Consider the following 25,391-nt stretch of genomic DNA (forward strand, 5'->3'; position numbering starts at 1 on the left):
GTTGTAGCTGAGCCTTAAATCTGAGTAGAGAGAGAGAAATACAAAGAAATAACTTAATAAAAAGATAGAAAACGTGGACCAATAACCATTTGCACACAGTAAACAAGCAAGGACAGACTTCATCCTTCATTTAGTTTAGCAACGTTTAACAAGCCAGACACACAGTAACAGAGCTGCTGTCCATTTCTGAACCTGAATCAAGCTTACCAGTAATATGCTGCATTCCTCGCCTGTGTCTGTTGAGGGGCCACCACACACAACTGATTCAAAAGAGGTGGCTGTGGATACAAAGCTGATTTCTGATGCTTACAAGTCCAGGGCTTGAGTCAAACTGACTTGAAAATAGTCAGTGTGTCCTGTTGAGTGGCTGATTGTCGTTCATGGATGCTGAAATTCTGAAGGTATACTGAAGGTATTTCAGGGCCTGATATTTATTCCCTATAAACGTTTGAGGGGTCATAGAGGCTGAGACCTGAATTTGATTGGTCATCCCAAAAAAGGGAAGGGTATTTGGGGGGTAGAACTTTGTGTGGCCAGGATAGGACAGCATGGGGGGCCCATGAGTCTGGTGTCTAACCCTTTGAAGATTTGGGCCATGGGGGTTGGAGGGGGGGGTTGTTGTTGTGGCACACTGTGGAAAGTGTCCTTTTGTTCTCCTGAATGACTGCAGACGAGCTTGCAACATGCTTGCAAACCAACAAGTTCTGAGAGTGTTTTACTGCTAAGATGTCAAAGTTACACTCCAACACAAGCCTATCAGACACACTTCTTACAACAGTACAGATATTTGACTAAAATGACAACGCTCCACCAACCAACCTTCCAAGGTGAAGTGCGGCCAGGCCTGGAGGCATCCTCTGGTCCTTTCCTGGTGCCTGTTTGTGTATTGGGTGGGGGGTTGGGGTGGGTGGAGTCGGGTCTAGCCTTGACAATGGGAGGCAGTTGTGGTTAATCCTATGAGGCTGTTGCCCCCTGCAGGCCTGAGTACCCTGGGAGGAGAGGGCTCTCGTGGTGGGGACCGGGGTACTTAGCAGCCTGGATGGACTGAGGGGAGGGCTGGACTTGGGAGGACGTTTCCAGGGCTGTGATCTGGGACTTGTCCCCTGCGGGCGGTTCTGATCCCTGATCTGAACCGGGGTCACCCCTTCCTGGGTAGAGGGGCCATTCGCATGCTAAGCAGCCATGGAGCAGAGATGGAGAGACGTTCAGACAAGCCCATCACATCCTCTCTGATGTCAGGCCCTGTCAGACAAACCTGTCTGTAAACCACGCTGGGGTTGCGTCTGCTCTTTGAACTTTACCAGTTGTACTTTTCATATGCTTTCCAGACTATGTGTCTTCATGGACTGTGGAAATGAATACAAAACTGTTGGCAGCAGTGTCAAGGTGTTCTTTGTTCCCATTGTATACAAAACTTTCTCAAAAAGACAATAGAAAGGCAGGCTATTGTAGAATCTGATGTCTTTGGTTATTGGCTGTTGTTTCTGTAGGAACAGAATACACTCCATGCTAAATAGAATCTCACAAAGACATACAATTTGCCAAAAATGTACGACTCACTTTGTGTGTAAAGTGAAAGTTTGGGTGTGTTCCTGTTGAGTCAACCCGCACTTGTTAAACAGGGGTTACTTGGAATTCTTTCTCCGGACTTCGCTGCAAGGACTAACATGTCAAAACCCCACCTAACTACCTATTTCAACCTCAACCTAGAAGCAGGAATGTACTTGGGTGCTGTGAGGTGAGGTCATTGCAACCAATGTTACTCTAAAGACCAGCTCATATTTCTTCAATTTTGTGATGGGAAAATAACTGTCTGTCAGTTAGAAAATAACATCTCACTGATAAATGATATGGTGTAGCTACAGTTTAATTCTCTGCAACTTTTATATTGCAAAACAAATGTGAATGTGATTTTTTGTCACCCTGTTGATATGAACCAGATATCAGTAGCTAATTTCCTTGTGCAGTCGAAAAATCTAGAGGAAGACCTCTCTTGTGGGTTCTGGTTGCATGGCAACCTACAACTCTCCGCTGACTTTTGATGTGCAGTGTGTGACCGTGTGTTTCACACGGTGTGCAACAACATGGGGCTCCTTCTAGACACATAAACTTGCTAATTAGAATAAGCAGTAGCCATGGCTACGATGAGAACTGTTCAGTTGGAAAGAACATGCTGAACTGCCTCATGTAAAACAGCATACAGGGTGAAAAGTACAAACAATTTATATATTTTGGAGAAGGTTCAGATTTAACATTGGCAACTGAAAGGATATGTTTGTAAAACATAATGTGATCGATGAGGAGAAACACATTTATAATGGATTGGAAACCGTGGTAAGTTGCCTTTGTCTTGACTGCCCCTCCAACAGGCACTATTGACATTGTGTGGTTATGTCTACCTTCACCACTAGAGAATGCTCTTACCATTTGAATTTGATTTCAGACAATGAACCTCATTGACTGTAGATGTCGTAGTTGTTAAGACTTATAATGAATCATCAAAAGTAGATTATGCCAAACACATCGCTTTGTTTCACCAAACTAAACCTAAAACTACAACTCTAGACCCACGTAGGCCGCTGTGAGTCTGTGTGTGTGTTCACGTTCAGTGGTCAGATGGGGGTCTTACCTTCTTATTTTACCAACAATAAAAGCGATGGCCTTTTGCTTAAAGAGTGCTGCTGTTAACCAAATTATGAGACTCTCAACCATGGATCTCCCCTTGCTTCTAAGCATGCCACACACACACACACACACACACACACACACACACACACGCCTTGCCTTGCCTTGCACTTGTCCTTTCGTCCGTCTGAGCCCTGTCCCATGGCACCGTGCCAACCCCGGCACGGTGTCGATACGCCCCGCCTGTGAGAGGGACGGAGAAGGATGGAGAGAGAGGGAGAGATGAGCGCCTCGCGCTCCCCGGGAGCCCTGCCAAACAGAACCCACTGACCTTTCTCTCCCCCCTCTCCCCTCCTTCCCCCCTCCACAGCTCTGTCCTCTGGGTAAGATGACACCGCAACCTCCTTGCCGTGCAGGGGCAGCAGCCGGAAGGGTGAGCAGGCCAGGTAAAAAAAAAACCCCGGGAAGGGTCAAGGGTGATGATGAGGTGACAGATGGGACATATAGAGCAAAAGGAGGAAAGGAGAAATGATCGGCACCAAAAGTGCTGAAAGAGACACGGACGCAAGGCTGTACAAAAACGGTACTTTATTGGTTGTGTCGGAGTGGGGGGTGCCCTCAACGCAGGGCTCGGCCAATGCTCCGCGGCCCTGTGCTTCTCGCCGCGCGTGTGTGTGTGTGTGGACGAGGCAGGGTAGGTTGCGTGAGGTGACTGGAACAACAATCAGACCCGTTTCTGAGTGTCCAATGTCGTCCACCGAGCCTTCTGTCAAAGCGTGCGCCGGTCCAGTGAAGGACTGGACAGCAGGGTGAGGGCAGGGTGAGGGGATGGATGTCAGTAGTCGGTGATCAAGGGGAACAGTCACTTTCTACCTTCGGGTTTTGGAACCTTCCGGGGGTACAGCCTTACTTCTTGGCCTTGCCCTGGGCAGCCACGGCCTCCATGGCCTTGCGCACGGTCTCCTCGTCACCCAGGAACCGCATGGGGCCCACGGGCTTCAGGTCCTTGTCCAGCTCGTACACGATGGGGATGCCAGTGGGCAGGTTCAGCTCCATGATGGCCGCGTCAGACATGCCTGAGAGGAGAGGGCGGATGAACGGACAGGTCAGACAGAAATCTAAATTCAGCCCTGTAGCAGGGCGATGCGGCTGCTCTCATTGAGACAGCTCACCGACGTAACCAGTGAGTGAACAGTTACTGGGTGGACGCTTGTGAATGTAATCGCGTGTGGCGAGTCAGGTGGCTGAGCGGTTAGGGAATCGGGCTGTTAATCAGAAGGATGCTAGTTCGATTCCCAGCCGTGCCCAATGATGTTGTGTCCTTGGGCAAGGCACTTCACCCTACTTGCCTCCTAGAAATGTCCCTGTACTAATTGTAAGTCGCTCTGGATAAGAGCGTCCGCTAAATGTAATGTATAAATTTATGTCCATTCCATTGGCAAGCGTGCAGTCCTCTGAAGGGTTACATCCACACTTCTATTTCATTTGGGCCACTTGAAATGGGCTTCCTCTCAGCCTTCGACAGCCCTGACTTGTCCCTGCAACCCTGTCTGCACCAGCCCCGTATCCCCGCCCTGACACTTCTGGAGAATGTACAACCTTTAGTGCCGAAAGGTCGTGGCCGTAACGAGACCCGAGTCTATGGCCTTCACCACTGTCTGTGTGTTAGAGCCAGGGCTATTTATAGACCCTCTCTAATCTGGGAATGTGAGTGTGTGACTTAAATGTATTTGCGTTTATGTCATTCAATGCATTAGTGTTCTGTAGACTGATTATTAAAAGTCTGTTTTATACGTGGGACATGACCTCTGACCTTTTGCTTGCATGCTATGCCATTTCCAAATGAACCCTGACCCCCAGCCCCTCTGGTAATTGAACCATGACATTCTCCCCTATTCTATTTCCGCTCTCTTAATCTACTCTATACCCCCACAAACAACCCCCAAAACATTCACCTTCTAAATGCTTGACGATGCCGCGGAGGCTGTTGCCGTGGGCGGCGATGATGACGTTCTTGCCGGCCTTGATCTCGGGCGCGATGACGTCGTTCCAGTACGGCAGGGCGCGGGCGATGGTGTCCTTGAGGCTCTCGCACGTCGGCAGATCACCTGCCTTCAGGTTCTTGTAGCGCCTCGACTGGTGAGAAGGCGGGGGGGAAACAGAAGGCATGTAGGCATAACTCTGCCTGTTTCTGACCAGTTTGACCGATCTCACGCATCGAGTTGTCAAGCGTCATCCATATCCAGTACGGATTCAAGACAAATTGACTGTATCATAAAATTTTCGTCCGTCTTTCTCGACTTCAAGTTGCACCCACACATCATTACATATAATCACATCCACACAGTCATGCGAAGACTGCTTTATGTATGTGTGATGGATCCCGTGCCCCCCTCGCAGAAGCCCCTCCCCCCCTCACCTCGCTGATGATCTTGTGGTAGGCGTGGTCCTTGTCCATGGGGGGCGGCGGGGTGTCGAAGGAGCGCCGCCAGATCTTCACCTGCTCCTCGCCGTGCTTCTCCGCCGTCTCCGCCTTGTTCAGCCCCGTCAGGCCGCCGTAATGGCGCTCGTTCAGCCGCCACGTGCGGTGCACGGGCAGCCACATCTGGTCCGTGGCCTCCATGATGGTCCACAGGGTCTTGACGGCCCTCTTCAGGACGGACGTGTAGCACACGTCGAACTTCATGCCGGCGTCCTTGACGGCCTGGGCGCCGCGCCGCGCCGCGCCTCCTCCGCGCCCTTCTCGCTGAGGTCGGCGTCGAACCAGCCGCAGAAGCGGTTCTCCTGGTTCCAGGCGCTCTCGCCATGGCGCACGATCACCAGGCGATGGGCGGCGGTCATGTTATGGGCGGCGGTCATGTTTGGAGGCTTTTTTCCCCCCCGACGCTTAGAGATCACCGATAATCCAAACGCACGAGGCTCTGCTACCAACAGTGAACCCCAAGCAGACATGCCACACTCTTTTTATAGCATGCTGGAATGTGGCCCCCCCCACATAACAGACAGGCCTTCACCGTGCTCAACCAATAAGGAGGTTTCACCTTCTGACTGACATTGTGCGTGAGCCAATAGGCTTGAACCTCCTGTGGACCAGAGGGGTGGGTTCCAGCTAGGAAGGCCAGAGGTCAGGGATTGGGCCAAAATAGCAACATGACTTTTAAACTGAGAGCTGTGGAATAAAAGTGTAAAGATCAGAGTTGGCTGCTGTTGTACTGGAGAGTGTCTGAGGAAGTCAACCTCACCATGAAATACAGTTACATTATTTACCTTCATCCATTACTTGTACACGGATGACATTTGATTTAGTACAACCCACTCAGGGATGACAACTAAAACAAAACCATTCTATCAACATATCCTCAACACCCCCCTTAACACATGCACGTGCTTCAGACAGTATTTGCCCTAAAGTATGTTGTTGCTATTGGCATTTTAGCCAGTGTAGCATTGGTACAGCGTGTGGCAAATAAAACATTCTACAATAACCACAGAAAATACCTGCTGCTGTCTAGATAAATCCTCCGACATCGGAGACCAGTTCAGGTGCATTTGCTGACGCTAAATCGGACTCAAAAAGCCAAATCCGAGCCCAAACTTCAAACGCCAATCACAATTTGATCCTCATGGACAAATGAGGTAATACAAGTAATACAACATATCTAAATACAATATGAATGGGTATCTGGGCAGGTAGCCAGGCAGGCAATCACGTACAGAAGCCTAATCCCTTCGGAAGAGGTCAGGTTATTGCACTGCAGAGAGACAGAGAACCCTCCGAGGGAGAGAGAGGCCAGGCTGCAGCAGAGGAGCTGAGCTGGAGAGAAGCGCCGGGGAGGGAATACAGAGGGGCGGAATTTGTAAGTGGTTGAAAGGGAGGGTGTGAGACAGAAAAGAGAGGGGTGTCGGGGGTGTGTGTGTGTGTGTGTGTGTGTGTGTGGGGGGGGGGGGGGGGGGCGGGGTGCTGAGTGAACACAGCTGTAGGTGTGACTCAGCACCTCCTCTAAGACAAGCTCCTGCCCCCCCACCACCCCCCACCCCTCCCTCCCACCCCCTCCCTCTCCGCCCATGCTGTGGCTGAAAGGTGAGAGGACTGTATGCCTTGTTCAGGAATTGACGTGACATGTAAAAAAAAACACATCCGCCAGCATCTCTCTAAACCTGCACTAACAAATTATATGCAGCCTTTAGAAAAAGGTGAAACTGTCTAAATCACACAAACCACCTATCTTGAATAAAGCAATGCATAAAAAACAATAGATAAATAAATAGATGCATTAACTGACTATTGTACAGTCCCACATATTGCTGAAAATATCACAGTATCCTTTATTGATACTTTTAATTAAAATTGTCAGTAGCTACCATACTTAGCAAGTGAATATGTAGTGCCCCATCAAATCTTATAACCTAACCTGCTTTTGTTTGAAATCACTGCAGGGCTTTTAAGGTCATAGATGCAGTTTTCTTAATGGCCAGCAGGGGATGTGCTGTGTCATTGTACAGAGAACTGTTCGTGTGAGTGTTACAGCATAACCAGGACACCCCACTCAGAAGACGACTGTAGACGCTTGGACTAAATGAGTCTGTGCTACAGTATGTTATGAACCGATCCACTCGTTGCAAATTAGTCAAAAAGAAAAATGCCTCTCATCCTCATCATAAGTCAAGGTCGCTCTTGTTGACCGAAAGAAGAAACAAGGCAAAGAGCTTCACACCTCACTGAAACTCCTGTCGTTCAATATAGCTATATCCTCTGTAAATCTGCATCCATAGCTGTACCTCTTTCCCTCGCCCTACTTTCTCTCTCTGTCTCTGTCTCTGTCTCTGTCTCTCTCTCTCTCTCTCTCTCTCTCTCTCTCTCTCTCTCTCTCTCTCTCTCTCTCTCTCTCTCTCTCTCTCTCTCTCTCTCTCTCTCTCTCTCTCTCTCTCTCTCTCTCTCTTTCTCTCTCACTCCCACTGGTCTACCTCGCCCTCCCTCCCTCGCCGTGTTGCAGTGTAAGCCTATCGAACCCGCATAGCCACAGAGTTCGGGGGGGGGGGGGGGGGGTGGAAGGTGCCTGCGTCAGAGAGCCGATCCCTCCTGCTATATAAGCTGGTACCACTGCAGCAGAAACTTCAGTCTGGGCTTGCACCTGAGCCCCTCGCACACCCCCGTCAGGCACAGAGGGAAAGGACCCCCGGCACAGCCATGAGTAGCATCGCCTATGACCCCTACTACTCCACCTCCTCGTACCGCCGCTGGTACGTGGAGGGAGCCCCCCGAGGGGCCGTGAACAGGGGGAGGTCCCGCTCGGTCCACTCCTCCCACGCCTCCCCCCTCTCCTCCATGACCTCCCGGCTGCAGTACTCCTCCCCTGGCCGGATGCTTCACTCCTCCTCCTCCGGCGCCTCCTCCTCCCAGGCCTACTCCTCCGTGGAGAGGGAGCTCAGCCAGGCCAACCAGGTGAGCTCCGAGTTCCGCACCGTCCGCACCCAGGAGAGGGCCCAGCTCCAGGGCCTGAACGACCGCTTCGCCGGCTTCATCGAGCGTGTGCGCGACCTGGAGCAGCAGAACCGGGCGCTGGAGGCCGAGCTGATGGTGCTGCGGCAGAGGCACGCCGAGCCGTCCCGCCTGCGGGCGCTGTACGAGCAGGAGGCGCGGGCACTGAGGGCGGCGGTGGACGAGGCGCGGGCCGAGCAGCAGGCGGCGCTGGGCCAGCGCGAGCGTTTGGAGCAGACCCTCTGCTCCCTGCAGGCCCGCTACGAGGAGGAGATCCTGGGCCGCGAAGAGGCCGAAGGCAGGCTGATGGAGGCCCGCCGCGAGGCCGACCAGGCCGCCCTGGCCAGGGCCGAGCAGGAGAAGAGGGTGGAGAGCCTGCTGGATGAAATGGCCTTCCTGAAGAGGCTTCACGAGGGGGAGGCGGCCGAACTTCAGGCCCAGGTTCAGCTCGGGGCCCAGGTGGCGGTGGAGTCGGAGGCCACCACGCCTGACCTATCGGGAGCTCTGAGGGACATCCGGGCGCAATACGAGAGGCTCGCAGCCAGGAACATGCAATCGGCGGAGGACTGGTTCCGCGGGAAGGTGGGCTCTCTGACGGAAAGCGTGGCCCAGCACAGCGATGCGGTCCGAAACTCCAAGGATGAAGCCGGGGAGTATCGTCGCCAGCTCCAAGCCCGTCTTCTGGACATCGATGCTTGCAGAAGCCTCAACGAGTCCCTGGAGAAACAACTGAATGAGGTGGAGGACAAGCAGAGGGGTGAGATCTGCGCCATGCAGGTTAGTGGTGGTACTGCATGTTTACATTTTACTGTTCAGCGGTATATGACTGTTAAACACATTTTGGCTTTAAAGGGATATTAAGTGCTATAATTTTAAGTTATTAAGTATCTTAGGGGTGCTGACTTCCAAGTACATATAAATGCATACGTTTTCTATTTGATGGCTAGCACATCATTGTTTTGTTTTATCATTGTCCTCCGATGCCCTTTGACCTTCTGTATTTAGGATGCAATTGGGCAGCTGGAGAATGAGCTGGGAGGCACCAAGCAGGAGATGGCTCGTTACCTGAAGGAATACCAAGATTTGCTCAATGTCAAGATGGCACTGGACATTGAGATAGCTGCCTACAGGTAGGCTGGCCAACACATCTGCAACACATATGTTTTTGATCCAACATTTGTTTTCTCATCGAGTCACATTATTGAAACACATTGATTTGGTTCTCAATCGTGTAGCTTCAAGCTAAGTTTGTGGTCTCACACCTTCGCAGGAAGCTGCTGGAAGGGGAGGAGTCTCGCTTCAACGTGGGAGGGGCCGGAGGTGTGTCCAGCATGTACTCCCACGGCCTGTCGGCCCCGCCCTCTTTCGGTCGCCCAATGATGTCCATGCATTCAAACTACAGCTCTGGCATCTCCTATCTGATGACCTCACGCCTGCTCAGCTCCTCCTTCACCACCGCCGAGGACATCATCTCCGCCAGCCTGGCCCAGAAGGAAGAGGCCGGCCCACCGGAGGAAGAGGAGGAGGAAGAGAAGGGGGAAGAGGAGGAGAAGGCAGAGGAGGCCGACGAGGAGGAAGGAGAGAAGGAGGGGGAGGATGAAGAGGAAGGGAAGGAAGGAGGCGAGGAAGAGAAGGATGACAAGGAGGCCGGCGAGGAGGCCGAAGTGACAAAGGAGGGAGAAGAAGAAGGTAGGCAGACATGTCTTCTAAACGAGTTTAGATTGTATGATGCCATAAAAGGAAATGTTATAATTGTGTGTGGCATCGTGCCAAAAAAAAGACCGAATGACGACTGTCTCCTTTCAACGCAGGCGGTGACGAGGCCAAGGACGAGGAAGAAGGTGCCGCCGAGGATGGCGAGAAAGAGGAGAAGGAGGAAGAGAAGGATGAGGGAGGAGAGTCCGAGAAACAGGCCGAGGAGGCAGGAGAGCAAGAAGGGGGAGAGGAGGACAAGGGCGAGGCCAAGGAGGAAGACGGAGGAAAGAGTGAAGAGAAACCAGATGACAAAGCACAAGACAAGAAAGACGAGGGAAAGGCAGATCAAGCTGAGGTCAAAGGTGAAAAACCTACCGAGGAGAAGAAGGCAGATGAGTCTGAGAAAGCCAAGGCTAAGAAGTAGTGTACAAGAGCCAGCAGACAGTCTAATTAAAACCTCAGCTTGACAAACAAACAGTAGAAACACAATTGCTCTCCGATCAAGGTGCTCAACACAAGAAGTACAATAAAGTCCTATCGAACCATAGTTACTTGCTTGCTTTCTGAAGTTAATAAAAGCCTGGTTGCACAATTTCTGATATGTTTGTGAGGAAATGCAGACTGTGTGAGCGTGGTTTTGGACATTCAAATAAATACTATTGAAAACAAAATGACTGTGTAATACATTTTCTTACGTGTCACTGTGGAGGACTTTAAAATGACTGAACTGGAGGTCTGTTGAACCTGAACTGAATGTTGCTGATTAACATGCAACTTGCATATTAGGTGAAACACAATATTGACACAGTCGAGGAAGTCTGAACTTTATATATATATATTTTTTTAATGATTAATAACTAATTGGTTGGTAATCCACAGAGGCTTTGTCAAAACATTATTATTTTTGTTAAAAAACACTTGACGTGTCAAAAAACAAGATATTCGCCGAGTTACCACATGAAAATGACCAAATATATCACGAATCCATGTTTAGCTATTCCAAGAAGAAAAGCAGTCTGTAGAATTATGTGGCTTTGCTTACTATGAGCCATGAGTTATAAGAAAGAATACGATTTTCAAAAATATAATTCAGCTAGGTTGCATTGACAAAATGCGATGAAAGATGCTTACTTACGCCAATGTAAGGATTTGTTCACTTGGGGAAGGTTGTATAAATTGAAGTGGAAGTCAGATGGCTGAGCGGTGAGGGAGTCGGGCTAGTAATCTGAAGGTCGCCAGTTCGGTTCCCGGTCATGCCAACTGACATTGTGTCCTTGGGCAAGGCACTTCACCCTACTTGCCTTGGGGGAATGTCCCTGTACTTACTGTAAGTCGCTCTGGATAAGAGCGTCTGCTAAATGACTAAATGTAAATAAATTCATGAAAACGAACTATTTAAATTTATATATATTATTGGTAATCATTTTGTGCGTGTTATTAAAGTTTACAAGTTATAGAAGCAAAATGTCAAAATAATTCTAAATTGACCAACTGAACCAACTTATTGCCTGTGTAGTACCTGGCCTTGTGATACACTTAACTGTGAAGGCTACAAAGAGAAAAACATCTAGTTTAGGGAGTGCAACTTGCCATCTGATTTACCATTTGTTTTTGTTTATCTGGAATGCAAGTGTACACAAATAATGCATGCGAACAAAGGGATAGAAATTGAGGTCCTGCGCTGTCCATGGTGCTGAAATGAACTTCCAAAGGTCCTACGACACCGTAGTGCAAAACATTAGAATTTCGAGCACAAAGGTATAATCACGACACACTGATGCATTCCTGCTGCTTCCTGTTCTGAGGGAACCTAAGACCCAGCTGCAGCGATGCAGCTTATTTCCCCGGGGGCAGTGAGAAACAGACCGAAGCAACCTCAGACGGTTCTCTGACCATCCATACAGGGTGCGAATTACGAGGGAGTTTGGGGGGGTCTGACCCCCTAATTAAGACTTGGACCCCCCCCCCCCAAAGAGGTAAAAACAACAGGTCAGGGGGGTCGATACATGCCCTGGAGAAGAAGTTGACCCCCCCGATTGTCATTGTATAATTCGCACTCTGCATCCATAGCCCCAGACAGATAGCGTCTGCTCTCAGTCGAGGGGGTTTTGTGGCATCTGAGACTGTTTCATGATACATGGCAGATTTCATGACTTCTGGCAGAGGAGTTGCAGCATTCAGCACCTGATGTGAAAGCTGATCTGACATGATCAGCAGTCACAGGGTTCACGGCACTCAGGACTAAAACAGACTAAGGTTGTCGTGTCAGTCACTAGGTACTATTAACACTAATTAATACCTACATAATTACTTCGTTTTGTAAATGCCTGGGATTGTATCTTCTGCAACCATTCGTACGATAAATCAAATGCATCCTGCATAATTGAGACAATGTTCAACCTTGCCTTCTTCGTATGTAGGATTGTGTACTTTGTATCTGGACAGACAGTAACATTGTTGCCAGACCAGCACACTAGAGCCACAGAAGACTGGAAGGTCAAGCGAGGACAAGCAGCGGAGGTGGCGTACAAACATGGAGTGCATCAGCTCAGTCAAGGAGGACATGTTGTTTAATCGGACACAACGACACGATATCTTACTAAATCTACTTTCATGGATGAAAAGCTGTTGCTTTAGTGAAACTGCGGTGGTTTGACTGACTGGCCTATTCCTGACTGATGCTTCTGTTCCTTTTCATGTATTAGTCTTCTTATGCTGTGACATATTTTGAATTTGTGTAAAATGAGGTTTTATTCAATTTTACATAGTGATTTGCATGTCACATTGTATATAAATAGTAGATTATGTATGTTATGGCTCAATTTTAAATATACTGTACAAGAAAGTATGTTATCCAGAAGTATGTGCATATTGTGAAAAGATGTCTATGGAATATCCCATGGAAAACAAGACATGATAGTTACTGAACATTTCAAAACAAGACACCAAAGTTGGTATTTTTGTATGACATTTATTGAGTAAATGCTGCTGGGAAACTGTTCATAATGAGTAAAGAGATGGGGATCGCAAACAGTAGCACCTCATTTATGTTCGGTATTTAAATTCAAGTTCATCCTATGCATACACGACTGTATGTGTGCGCTTTGATACAGTAGGTTTATTTTCATTTGCACTCTTAAGGTAAACATAATAGACACTGATAAAAAGCATGTTTAAGGCGAGGAGTTTCTTCGGGTTATTAATGCTTAAGTTGCTTTAGGTATGAGTATGAGCATTGCACCATCAACGCTGTCATTCGGTTTTCACTGTACATTTGTAGATAAGTTGCTTGTTGTTTTTTGGCTCAGTTGGCGACTTCAAACTTCAAGTAAGGCTGCTTCGTCATATCAGTGTCAGTGAAGGAGACCCTTCCATTGGCTTCCCTGCTTTTGAACTCAAAAACACAATTAACTAAACAAACATTTCTCTCACTAAACAACCGACTTACTGTATACATGTATTCTCTGTACGCACTTTGACCCCTTCCACACAAACGAGAGGATGTTAATCCCCCCCCCCACACACACACACATTCCCTCCCTTGAGTTAACATGCAGATGCCCCCACCCATAAACCGTCTGGTGAACTGCAGAAAGAAACAAATTCAAAGAGAACGGCGACCTCCCTTTGTCCTTTCTGCATCTGCAGCATCTTGAAGCTTTCACTCGACATGCAATTTTAAGCTTGGACACCTCCTATGGCTTCTCTCTAGGCTTGTTCACGAGTGGTTTTTATCTTTATTACGTTGCTCTAGCTGCATGAGTTATTTGTTATGTTATTGGTTCTGTGGGTTGATTTCTCCTCTTCGCCGTCGCACCTCGAGAGCTCGATGGTCGGGGGCGTGGTCACTCAGTCTCGGTCACGAGCTTGGTGACCTGGGTGGATTGCTTCTCCGTCTTCTTGGAGGTGACGAGTTTCTCCTGCATCATCTCCTCGGCCTCCTTCACGGTCTCCGTGACCGTGACGGACTTGGTGACGTGCTGGGCCCCGTCTTCCGAGGTGGTGATGGTCTCCACGGTCTTGGTGATCACCACCTTCTGGTTGGGGTCGTCCTTCGCGGGGCTCTCCTCCTCCACCCCGTTGGTGACGGCGTCCTTTTCGTCGGCCTCTTTCTTCGCCTCGTCCTTCTTGTCCTCCTTCTTGTCCACGTCGCCGTTCATGGCGGCGTCTTTCTTCTCGGGCTTCTTCTCGTCCTCGGCCTCTTTGGGGGCTTCCGCTTTCGAAGCGTCCGCTTTGGGGGTCTCGCTCTTTGTTGGGGATTGGGCTTTGGGGGAGCTTGCCTTGGGGGACTCAGACTTAGGGGATTGTGGTTTGGGAGAGTCCGACTTGGGGGACTCAGACTTAGGGGATTCAGGTTTGGGAGAGTCCGACTTGGCCTCCTCTTTCTTCTTGGGCTCCAATTTGGCCACTTCGGCCTTGGGCTCCTCTTTCTTGGCTGCGGGCGCCTTCTCTTTGTCCTCCTTCTCCTCCTGTCCCTTCTTGTCTTCTTTCTGGCTTTCTACCTTCGCTTCGTCTTTGTCGGCCTCCTCCTTCCCCTCGTCCTTCTCGTCTCCGTCTTTGGCTCCCTTGTCGCTGCCCGCGTCGTCGCCTCCGTCTTCCTTGTGTCCCTCTTCGTCTCCTGCATCGCTGGCCTCTTTGGCCTTTTCCTTCTCGGGGCTAGCCTTCGACTCTGGAGCTTTGGCGCTGAGAGCGGTCTCCTCGACGCCTCCCTCTTCCTCGGCGGCGCCTTCCTCTCCCTGGCCTTCGTCGGCCTCGTCCCCGTCCTTGTCCTCTTCCTCGTCTCCTTCTCCCTCTTCCTTTTTCTCTCCCTCGTCGCCGCCCTCTCCCTTTTCGTCGGCGCCGTCTTTCTCCTCGTCCTCCTCTTTGTCGTCGGGCGCGCTGGCGCTGAGTTTGGACTCGGAGGAGGCCACGACTTCGTCCTCGACCTCTTCTCCTTCGGGAGCATCTCCTCCTTCTTCGGCCTCATCCTCTGCCGCGTCCTCTTCGTCATCCCTTCCATCTCCAAGTTTGGCAGACAGCTCCTGGGCGATCTCGGCCAGGGCCTCATCCATGTCAGAGTCGTCATCCTCCACCCTGGTCTCCTCGATGATTTCTTCGACAAACTTGTGCTGGACCTTCAGTTTGGAGGGTTCAGACTTGGACTTCTTTGAAGTCATGGCCTGGCGATAAGGGAAAGTGCTAAAGTGGGTTTCCTCCCCCTCTAAGAGTTTCCTGCATTGAGAGTAGAAAAGGACACTTCATAAGTTTAAAACGTTTCAAATCAACAATTAAAGGTCTACAAACAAACAGACTGCTCGAAATGTATCTCAAATAAAATGTCAGTGAAATGCATTTCTGATTCCCCATTTTCCTTCTGGAAGCACAACGAGGAGTCTGGGTCGTCATACCTGTATGCGGCGATCTCGATGTCGAGGGCCATCTTGACATTGAGAAGGTCTTGATACTCCCTCAGATGACGCGCCATCTCCCACTTAGTGCCCTTGAGCTCATTGTCCAGTTGGTGGATGGTCTCCTGAGAGAACACAGTGAGAGACACAACCTGAACGGTTAGCACAAAAATACCCCAAGGTGACATCTTACTGATGTATAAAGCACCTTGAAATATTGACGAATTGCACCCCTTCACACAGCTGCTGTCCAAACTCATTTCAGACGAAAGCCAGATGTAAATACTGTTAAGTTTGCCATTGCTCTTGACCCATAAGAATGTGTTACTTCAAAGTCAACTGTAAGTAATAATCCACCCTATTTAAGATTTATCTGTAAAATCTAAATAAACCTCTCAGCCCTTTATAGCTACATAATTCGTGTTCTGTGAATTGATTGATTCTGACGCAGTATATTTTGGATGATGCAGTGGTTTCTAGGGTAGTCCCTGCACTTGCTCAACAGTTATCCTCGAGGTACTGTATATGTGAGGTGAAACGAGGACACAGCCAATGAACGCATCGACCTGCATCTCTGACGCAACCGCAATAAAAAAGAAAAAAGGAAAAAGAAAAGGCTGCAGCATTGTGTCACCCCTTAACCGCTAGTGTAGCGTACAGATTTTGCCAAATCATCTTACGATGTTGAGCATGGCTTCCAGTGCCTGGGATCTGAATGCCTTATGTCATTGTTAGACACAATTGTATTAGTAAAAAAAATATAACAAGTTGGCTATTGACGTAGCCTATCAATTTACTTCTGTATCATTATAAATCGCTTACAGTATACATGAACAATGTTCCGTGGCGTATTTCTGCATGTAATCAAGACTACTGCGTAACAACCATATAAGAAGATTAAGCTGCAAAAGCTGGGATAAATAAAAGTTGGCAAATGCGATAACTATTATGATTCCAGAACCATAAACTGCATAACTATGTTTAAAAATGTAATACACACATGACTCACTATTTTCCATGAATTTAGATGCAAACTTGAAAGAAAATTATTTTAATTAAATAATAAATAAGGCTTTCATACCTGAAGGCTTGAAAGGTCGCTGTTGTGGCGGTCCTCGATGTCGTTCAGCTGCCTCTCCAGTGACTCTCGAGTACCACGGACAGACTCCAATTCGATGGTCTTAGACTGGAGCTGGCGACGGTAGTCGGATATTTCGTCACGGGCGGACTTAATCGCGTCCTTATTTTGCTCTGCAGCTTCTGTAAGCTTGGAGTAGCGGCACATGAACCAATCTTCCACCTGCTGCAGGTTCTGGTTAGAGTGCCCCTCAAGCTGCGAACGGATCTCCCGGAGTGCTTCGGTGATGTCAGTCTTCTGGAAGTCTTTCCTATCCATGGTCACCTGTGACGCTTGCACCTCTGCAATTAGCTCGCTGACTTCTTCCTCGTGGTTGTTACGAATGAAGGCAATCTCGTCCTGTAGAGACTGAACTTTCTTCTCCAACTCGGACTTCATTAATTCGGAGTCGTTCATGTCCTTTTTAAGGACTCGAATGATGGCCTCCGTCTCCTCCCGGATGCGCGCTTCCTCGTCGAAGCGGTCCCTCAGTCGCTGGATGTCCTCCTCGATGTGGTCCGTGTCGAGCTGGATTTGCGCCTTGTCATTGTGGATCTGCTCCAGCACGGAGCGTAGCTCTTGGAGCTCCTGGTCATAGATGTCGCCCAGCTGGGATTGCGACACCTGCTTCTGGCGCAGTGCTTGGATCTCTGCCTCGATCTGCTGGTTCTGCTGCTCCAGGTAGTGCACCTTGTCGATGTAGCCGGCAAAACGGTCGTTGAGTCCCTGGAGCTGCTCTTTCTCGTTGGAGCGCTTGTAGTCTCCGTTCAGGTGGGAGGATTGACCATAATCAACGCTGTCGGCGGAGCTCATTACTGTGGAGCTGTAGGTTCTAGCTACCGGCATGTTGACGCTCCTTTTGTAGGAGGTGGTCATTGCAGAGCCAGGGCTGGTCCGGGACCAGGACTGAGAACGAAAGCCGCTAGACGGGGTGCCGCTGGAGCGGCCGTAGCTGGTCCTGCTATCCATAACTCTTCTAAAGGGACTCCCTATCGTGTCCACCGGGTAGCTCATCCGGCCTGACAGGGTGTTGCGTGTGCGAATGGAGGGTGTGTGAGGTGGAGGCTTGTGGCGAGTGTGTGTGTGTGTGCAGGGTGTATGGCTCTCAGCGACTGAAGAACCACAGTCTGCCCTTTATATATGCGAGACGGTATCGCTAGCAAAGCAAGCAGGAGCTGTTTTAACTGGCCCATTGATCGAACGGAGGGGGGGAGGGGGGAGGGCGGGGTCTCATCCTGCCAGACTCGCTGTGGTCGGAGGTCCCATTCAACAACACCACGTGGGTGTATGGGTGATCTTGTGGAGGAATAGTAATTGAACGCCAAAATAACCAGAATCCAATCATCAGTATGATGTCCCAAGTATATATCATGATTAGCAGCCACATGGTAGAATAATAGTCCCGACTCTTTGTTTATGGTATGGGGGGGGGGGGGGGGGGGGGTCTTTATACAATGGCACATATCTTTATATTGTAATATCCCCAAACACTTGACAGACATAAAAAAGGTCAAGAAATTTTGATTTTTTTAAATTGTTGTTAACAGTACGTGGTAATGGAATGGGTTTCCTTTTGTCTGCAAACCTTACAGAAACGCAAACTTTAGCTCGAATTTGTCAAGGCGACCGTTTCAGTACCATGGACAGCGGCTTTCCAGAGCCAGGACAAAGTTCATAAATTATGTAGCCCACAGTAGACATGAACGCATACGGACTTCTAATGATCACGACTGTTTAGATCAGTGGAAAGAATGAGACAAACATCATCCTATGCTATTGAGTCAATATAACCAGAACAAGGTAAAGTATCCATACCTAATTAGTCAAATATTGACGTGCAAGTCAGTGCTCAGTAATGGCTTATAGACTACTAGTTGACACCAAAAATAACCGTTCGAAGAAATTACCACCAGGCTAACTTCATAGCTATATACAACCATAAGTGATGCGAGTCTGTGACCATCTTTTTCCAACAGAGTTAATTAAGTTCCCTTTTCCTTGTATTTAAATCATGTCTGCTTTGATATTAACAGTACCGCTGCGTGTATATTTAAATTTCTCATAGTACACAGATGACTGCTCACCTGGCTGTAGTTTTTGAGAACACTTGACATAGTCTCAGTGGTTTATGATTGAGTTTCCTTTGAGAGATGTCTAATGTCTGTGACTGCATTTTTGAAAATACTTCAATAAACAATTTGATTCTCTATACAAACACATAGGGGGAACTCCAACTTTCCAGTATACATAAAATATATACAGTAGCCCACCTCTTATGAATTTAGGAAGACCTTCAATATGGCAAAGCATTTTTTATTTGTCACCCAGTCTCAAAAAAGCTTCTGTGTTACTGTTGTGTTTAAGAGTGCATCCCCTTTTGGAATAAGCTGGTTCCCAACATCCCTTACAACAAATTGTATGAAGTTTCCAAATGGCAGAGCATTGCATAGTATGCTTTCAAGAGCCTGTGAGATGGAAACTTTGATGTCTCATCCTTGCATGTAGACTTCCAGTCAAACTGGCTACTTTGTGTTGTCAGTCTTATTGATCTCCTCTAAGCTGGACTCTCCTTTGAGTTCATGGAGGTTCATTCAAACCCTTTGGCTGCTGCAGCTGCAGTTACCACACCCCTGAATAGCTGCCTCAGAGTTGGACCAATCTTACAGGGTGTCAAAAAACTAGTGTGCATTTGGCAAAGGCTTCAGCCAAAATAAATTGGCCTGCAAAATGTAAATCGAATGAATTTTTTTATTGAACCTTTCCACAAGTTGCTTTTGAAAGCCCCTTTTTACAGCACAATCATTAGAGGACCAAGTGTGAACTTTTCAGAGATTATATTAAATGTTAATCACCGATCTGTATTCTGCAGTCTCACTCATTGTTACCTGTGAGCAAGCCTATGTCATCAGAGGGTTAATGTTAGATCGTAGATGTGTGGGACAGAGAAAGAGAGAGAGGTCGTTTCCGAGTCTCAACAGGACTGTGTGTGAAAGTCTATGCAGTTTAAAGAGATAACCCCAGCTAAATGGTAGTGGCCGTACCCTTTTGAACATGTATATCAAAGCACAAGTACAACTGGCCAGACACTCAGCCGTCAAGGTGCTTTTGTCTGGTAATATGGGGTGATGTGATGACATTTTCCTCTGGAAGGGGAGGGTGGGGTTGTCCTTTGAATTCTGTGCCGAGTTCCAACGCACTGCAGAAGGGTTGGAGAGCTTTCAAGTGGCACTGCAGCAGAAAATGGCTCCTCACGCAGCACAGCACAGCTTGCATTGCCCAGCCCAGAGCACAGCACAGTTTGCATTGCCCAGCCCAGAGCACAGCACAGCTTGCATTGCCCAGCCCAGAGCCCAGCACAGTGTGCATAGCCCAGCCCAGAGCCCAGCACAGTCTGCATAGCCCAGCCCAGAGCACAGCACAGTCTGCATAGCCCAGCCCAGAGCCCAGCACAGTCTGCATAACCCAGCCCAGAGCCCAGCACAGTCAGGGCTCCCCTCAATTACTTTCTATAGCCCATTGACCATCACTGCAGGCCTATAAACTCCTCTAATCCCTAAAATATCTGATGTGTTTGGCTAGGGTGTGTTTTTGCCATAGGAAGGTCATTCCAATGTCTACACATTCCCTTGTAAACTAAAGCTACCAGGGGAGGCTACCCAGCCACCAAGGGAGACAGAGACAAGGCAATTGGATATATATGGCTAATCAATACATGTAGCAGTGTGATTGATCGACCACTGACTGTGGCTAACTGGGTGTGGCATGAGGAGAGACAGGTAAAGAAATGGATCTGGTGTCCTAAACCTCAAAGAGGATATGCATCCAAATCTGTGGAAACACAATCTCCTGTATGTGCTGTGGTTAGCTCAAAGTCAGACATGGTTAATCGTAGCTGTAGTGTGTAAACAGCCTGATCTATGCAGTTGTATGTATTGCACCCACTACAACTGACGTCTAGCTCAGAGTTCATGTGAGGACTCTACTCTGTCTGCTGTGTGTGGGCCACCGCCTTGGGATGCCAGTTACACGGCTGGCCATGTTTTATTCATGGTCATACACAGCAGGCACCAGCTAAAGAGAGAGAAGAGAGATAGAGAGAGAGAGACGGTGTAGGGGACTCAGAGAGAGATGTATGGTCGTGATGTATAGCCAATCCCGATCCAGAATCCCACTTGTGCAGTGTGTGAGTGTGTGTGTGTGTGTGTGTGTGTGTGTGTGTGTGTGTGTGTGTGAGCAGCAGCACAGTGCCAACAGTGGGAGGGGGATCAAATGAGGACACATGAGTAACGATCCACGCCATGGACCAGGGCCAAGCTGTCCTCAGACGCACAGCTGAGCACAGACTCCCACACACATGCTCAATTGGGTTTTACAGGGAGAAGAGGTTAAGACCATTTATGTACCACTGGCTTCGATACTATCATAATGAGTATTATTTTGTTGAGATGAGTAATAAAACAAGGCGTCCCAAGCAGGATAAAAAAATAATCCCTTGTATAGGGCCACCGCCCAATGTGCTTGAATCCTACATTTTTTATTATTATTTTATCTCATTTTGAGATGAATGCAGTCTTACTAGAGAGTAAACATATTTTTGTAAAAAATATATGCGTTAAGTGTATATGTAGTATATGTAAGTGTAATAGTAGGTGTTAGTTTGTCGACTGACTGCTTATAGTGCAGTGTTTGTGTGTGTGTGTGTGTGTGTGTGTGTGTACGTGTGTGAAGAGGGGTGGCAGGAGTGGTCCAAGGTCAAGGACAGACTGTCCGACTATGTAAGTGACCAGACAGTCACAGACCGTAAAAAACATGCAATAACCGTCTGTCCTTTTTTCTCTCTCTCTCTCTCTCTCTCTCTCTCTCTCTCTCTCTCTCTCTCTCTCTCTCTCTCTCTCTCTCTCTCTCTCTCTCTCTCTCTCTCTCTCTCTCTCTCTCTCTCTCTCTCTCTCTCATAGACACACTGGCAGCCTTTCTGTCTCTGTCGCGCTCCGTTGCATCTGACTCCCTATCCTTTATGCTCTCGTTCGCTAGGATAACATAATGACAACGTTTGTGAATCAGTCTGGTATGACAGCAATGACACCTCTAACTGCCCTCAACACATCCTACATTGGGTTTGTTCCATGAACTCTGTACGGGCTGCCTCTAAATGTCCCTGTCCTGCTGCATTTTACCAGCCAGCTACAGAATGAGATCTCCCGCTGTACTGATGTGCTGTACATGTCAATATTGACATCAGTGAAAGGTAAATCTTTTGGTTTTATGTGCCACCGGTGTACAGTTACGTGATGGATTAATGTACACATTGTAAATCTGTGTGGTAAGTATTCGGCAGTGATCGCTGTGGTGAGCGAAGCTGAGTCAGCTGGTAATCCTATGGGACAGCAGATGTCAGGGCAGAGTGGCTGGGTGTGGCTGGTAGTGTTTGTTTAGGAGGGGAAAGATGTAACCGTGGAGAACACGGCTAGAGGGATGAGGAGGGGGCGTGAGGAGGCAGAAAAGGTGGGAGTCGTGGGGGAGCCGGGCTGCAGGGGTGACGGTGAGGGGGCGGGAGTGATGTCATATCGCGCGTTTGGGGCGTGAGGGTCTATGGGAAGGGAGAAGGGAGGGGATAACTACAATAGGAGCTGCAGTTTATCTGCAATGCATCAGCATCCTTCTCTATCTCTCTCTCTCTCCCTCTCTCTCTCCCTCTCTCTCTCTCTCTCTCTCTCTCTCTCTCTCTCTCTCTCTCTCTCTCTCTCTCTCTCCCTCTCTCTCTCTCTCTGTCTCCCTCTGTATCTTTCTTCCTGAATGTGTTAGTGGATGCAATACATTCTACTGACAATGGCTCTCCTGGGACAGCTGAGTTGCCACACAAATGAAACTCGTTCACATTCCGCCCACCTGGGGAATGAAACTCCTCCATATTCTCCAACTCGATTATAGGAACTGGATTTGAGTTGGGGCTACCATACTATACTATACTATACTTTACTATACTTTGGATCTTATAGCTTACACTCTCTACAACATTGTTCTAAAATATTTGATCATCTCAGCCCTTCAAACTTCACCCAAATCCCATTGATGGAGAAACAGCCCGTTTTAGACCAGTCTCATTGCTATTTCTCTATAACCAACTCAGCCATACTGCAGCTGACTCATTGACTAGTCATTAACCATGTTCTAGGGAAAGTGAGCTGTGCCAAGATGTTCTATCCACCATCACCAACAGTCATCGGGATGTCCTAATGGTTCCCTAACACATAACCTTTCCTCTCCCCGTTGATCCATTCCCCTTCAGGTGAATATCTCCCCTCACCACCTTTACTGTAATACTTCGTTTGGTCTCCATGGAGTCTGAAGTACCCCCGCTCCTCCCTCCCCGAGGAATGTGAAAGGCTACGTGAATGTCGAATGTGCTATTTTACCAGTGCTCCAAGAAAACATTGATTCAGGGTCATTAGGGACTCGTCGACTCGCCTTGACGGTCGGTCTAAAAGGGTTGTGAGCTGAGATCAGCAGGATTTTACATCTAGGATGGATGTGAATGGCTGCCCTGCAGCCTGCAGGCTGAACTGATTAACTCTTTAGCGTGTGACTGGAATCCGGCGACATCGGGTTGCATTCCTCGGCAGACTCTTGAACTCTCTCGCTCTCGCTGTGGTCTGCTCCTCCTCTCCACCTCTTTTATCTCCATCCCACCATCACCCCATCCTGCACGTCTAACAGCCACAGTGGTTTTCTTCATCCTTATACTAACTTTTTTCCCTTTTTGTCTGTTCTTCCTCCACGCTTAGGCCCAAAGGGCAATGATTGACATGAAAATGTCAATCATTGTGACAACCCATACTACTAACTACTATAGGTATTGCTATGTAATCACACGGTTGTCAATTTAACCTCGCTGTTAAGTTTTGCCCCCCTTGTTTTTTCTGTCAGTTTGCTTGACAATATACAGACATCACAATTTCTGCCGAGTCACTCCCATCCTGCAATTCTCTCCCCTCCCAGCCCCAGTCCTCTCCTTGTCTCCTCTTGTTTTCTGTGTAGCTGTTGCTAGGTTTACTGCAGTGAAGCTATGATTTTCATCAGGATATACTTTTAGGACATGTATGCGAACCCTTGGTGGAAGAGTTGGGAGTCAGGTGGCTGAGCGGTGAGGGAAGCGGGCTAGTAATCAGAAGGTTGCCAGTTCGATTCCCCGGCCGTGCCAAATGACGTTGTGTCCTTGGGCAAGGCACTTCACCCTACTTGCCTCGGGGGGAATGTCCCTGTACTTACTGTAAGTCGCTCTGGATAGGAGCGTCTGCTAAATGACTAAATGTAAATGTAAGAGTTTGGGGAGTCGAGGAAGGGATGGAAATAGGGAAGAAGGGGGGGGGGGGTTGATGATTGTAAACTGGTCACAAGATAGAGGGTAGTGATGGGTGCTCCTGACTGGAGAGTGTTCCAACACTTCCTTAACAGCATACTTCAACTAACTTCAATCTAACTTCTTTTTAGCACATACAGCCCCTATACTCATAGGGGTATTCAAATTCTAAATTCAGCCAGATACGATGCCTCATTGTCACCGCTGTTGGTTCCCCAAACATAAGAAATTGAGATGCAATGAGGTGAGTTTGATCACATTTTTAAGAAGCCTTTGTTATTCAACTCATTTAAATCAAGTATTTATGAAACTTAATTATATATAATGAGCTACTTTGCAATATAGAGTATAGTACACATTAGTTATATAATGTACTCAGGGAGGTAAGGATTCAGGGTCAGTAATTTTGTGAGGGTTCAGACACACACACACCAGATCTGTCTAGTAAAGCCTGCCCTGTGATTGCATCCCTGCCTTCTGAAAGAGGGGCCAGGATTCTGTGAGTCACTGAGCCCGCCGCTCTATCCTCCTGTGCCCAGCTGTGGGAGGGGTGAGTCAAGGCTCACATGCCTCAGCGCTGTCCCAGACACACACACACACAATCCCCGGTCTCACATGAGGATTTCCAGCCATCAGCCACAATGTGGTCCTATGGCATACTGTATTATGTGAAGAATGATCTTCATACCCCAGTGTAGCTGTATCACCCATGACTCAGCAGTTATATTAAAGGGCGTTGAATAATGCGTATGTTCTGGAATGGTTCTTTCTTCTCTTTCTCCCTCTGTGTCTTCCGGCCAAGGAATTGTGCTGTGCCTGCAGGAAGCCTGTTTGGTGCAGGAAACTAGGAGTCATTGATAATGGTGCAGCTTTTTTGCTTCAGTGTGCTCCACTTGCATTCAGGCGATGTGCTTGTGAGGGTGTTTGCTTTCAGACCAGGTCGGAGTCCAAACACACTGCCCCCTGCTGGCCTTGTCATCCGCGTACAACGTACAAAGGACTCGTGACCAGCATCACCTCATGACTGGAGTAAAGATGCCCCTGAAACGCATCAAGGTTGCTTCATGTTTGGTTGGCGAATCAAACCGGGCCTACTTTAATGAGCCCTTCAGTTTTAATGTGGCTCAAGGTGTGTCAGGTATTCACTGTACCTCTATTCTAACTGTGCTGCCGTCCGAGGTGGGGGTGGAAGTGAGCCAGCTTTTTTATAAACACGACTGAGTCATACTGCACAATACCGCATCCTCCCTGTAAAGCCGTCACTTAGTTCCGCTTCCAACAGCAGTGATTTTCCACCCACGGTTTGTGTAACTAATGTTTTGAAGAAGATCAGATGTGAGATGTGCAAATCTATCCAACCGGGGCTTGCAGTTTTGTCTTCGGCTGTCTTGAATGCGCTAAACAGATATACTCACCCACTATCAGACAGCTATGATTTCAACAAGTCTGTCCTTGGACATGAGTTCTAGTTAGGATGTTCACAGTCCAGAAGCAGGACTCTCACAATAAGGTGTTTTACTAGTGGGTTGAAGAGTGCTAAAAATAGCTGTCACAGGGAACTATTTAGCCTCTGCAGTTTCCACCTCATGAATTATGCACACTCCCTAGGTCAGTCATTACTTATCACCACTCACTGTCACATAATTCATGTCCGACATGAGAAACCTGGATATTCAGCGTCATGATAGAGGACACATTCTCCTCTATTCTGATACGGTTGGGTCAGTGTCT

At 48.3% G+C, this 25,391-nt stretch overlaps 3 protein-coding genes and 1 long non-coding RNA gene across 4 annotated transcripts; 2 read left to right on the plus strand and 2 right to left on the minus strand.

Moving 5' to 3' along the window:
- Window positions 1-3,196: 3,196 nt before the first annotated feature.
- On the minus strand, window positions 3,197-5,563 carry pgam2 (phosphoglycerate mutase 2 (muscle)). The gene is given in 4 exon segments (XM_062484394.1): window positions 3,197-3,701; window positions 4,581-4,761; window positions 5,045-5,347; window positions 5,350-5,563. Coding segments are annotated over 4 exon segments (789 nt in total). The 5' UTR covers window positions 5,485-5,563; the 3' UTR covers window positions 3,197-3,531.
- Window positions 5,564-7,713: 2,150 nt separating this feature from the next.
- nefla (neurofilament light chain a) lies at window positions 7,714-10,464 on the plus strand. The gene is made up of 4 exons (XM_062484460.1): window positions 7,714-8,881; window positions 9,110-9,234; window positions 9,375-9,793; window positions 9,916-10,464. Exons 1-4 carry the CDS (start codon window positions 7,814-7,816, stop codon window positions 10,221-10,223), a joined length of 1,920 nt encoding a protein of 639 aa, XP_062340444.1. The 5' UTR covers window positions 7,714-7,813; the 3' UTR covers window positions 10,224-10,464.
- Window positions 10,465-10,978: 514 nt separating this feature from the next.
- Window positions 10,979-23,610, plus strand: LOC134038497 (uncharacterized). The gene is made up of 2 exons (XR_009932659.1): window positions 10,979-11,030; window positions 23,473-23,610. It is a non-coding gene; the product is annotated as an uncharacterized LOC134038497 (long non-coding RNA).
- Window positions 12,751-17,422, minus strand: nefma (neurofilament medium chain a). Its single transcript, XM_062484244.1, has 3 exons — window positions 16,268-17,422; window positions 15,187-15,311; window positions 12,751-15,010 (listed from the first exon to the last, which is right to left on the minus strand). Exons 1-3 carry the CDS (start codon window positions 17,315-17,317, stop codon window positions 13,645-13,647), a joined length of 2,541 nt encoding a protein of 846 aa, XP_062340228.1. The 5' UTR covers window positions 17,318-17,422; the 3' UTR covers window positions 12,751-13,644.
- Window positions 23,611-25,391: the final 1,781 nt, after the last annotated feature.

This window comes from Osmerus eperlanus, chromosome 18 (assembly GCF_963692335.1).
Source record: "Osmerus eperlanus chromosome 18, fOsmEpe2.1, whole genome shotgun sequence".
Classification (NCBI taxonomy): Eukaryota; Metazoa; Chordata; class Actinopteri; order Osmeriformes; family Osmeridae; genus Osmerus; species Osmerus eperlanus.

What these genes read in the sequence shown, in the direction of transcription:
- nefma (XM_062484244.1), bottom strand. Translation starts at nt 17,317, where the DNA reads ATGAGCTACCCGGTGGACACGATAGGGAGTCCCTTTAGAAGAGTTATG. An exon ending in GCGACCTTTCAAGCCTTCAG is followed by an intron (nt 15,312 to 16,267) that starts GTATGAAAGCCT and finishes GTGTTCTCTCAG; the next exon opens with GAGACCATCCACCAACTGGA. An exon ending in ATCGAGATCGCCGCATACAG is followed by an intron (nt 15,011 to 15,186) that starts GTATGACGACCC and finishes CTCTCAATGCAG; the next exon opens with GAAACTCTTAGAGGGGGAGG.
- nefla (XM_062484460.1), top strand. Translation starts at nt 7,814, where the DNA reads ATGAGTAGCATCGCCTATGACCCCTACTACTCCACCTCCTCGTACCGC. An exon ending in GTGAGATCTGCGCCATGCAG is followed by an intron (nt 8,882 to 9,109) that starts GTTAGTGGTGGT and finishes TTCTGTATTTAG; the next exon opens with GATGCAATTGGGCAGCTGGA. An exon ending in AAAGGAGGGAGAAGAAGAAG is followed by an intron (nt 9,794 to 9,915) that starts GTAGGCAGACAT and finishes CTTTCAACGCAG; the next exon opens with GCGGTGACGAGGCCAAGGAC.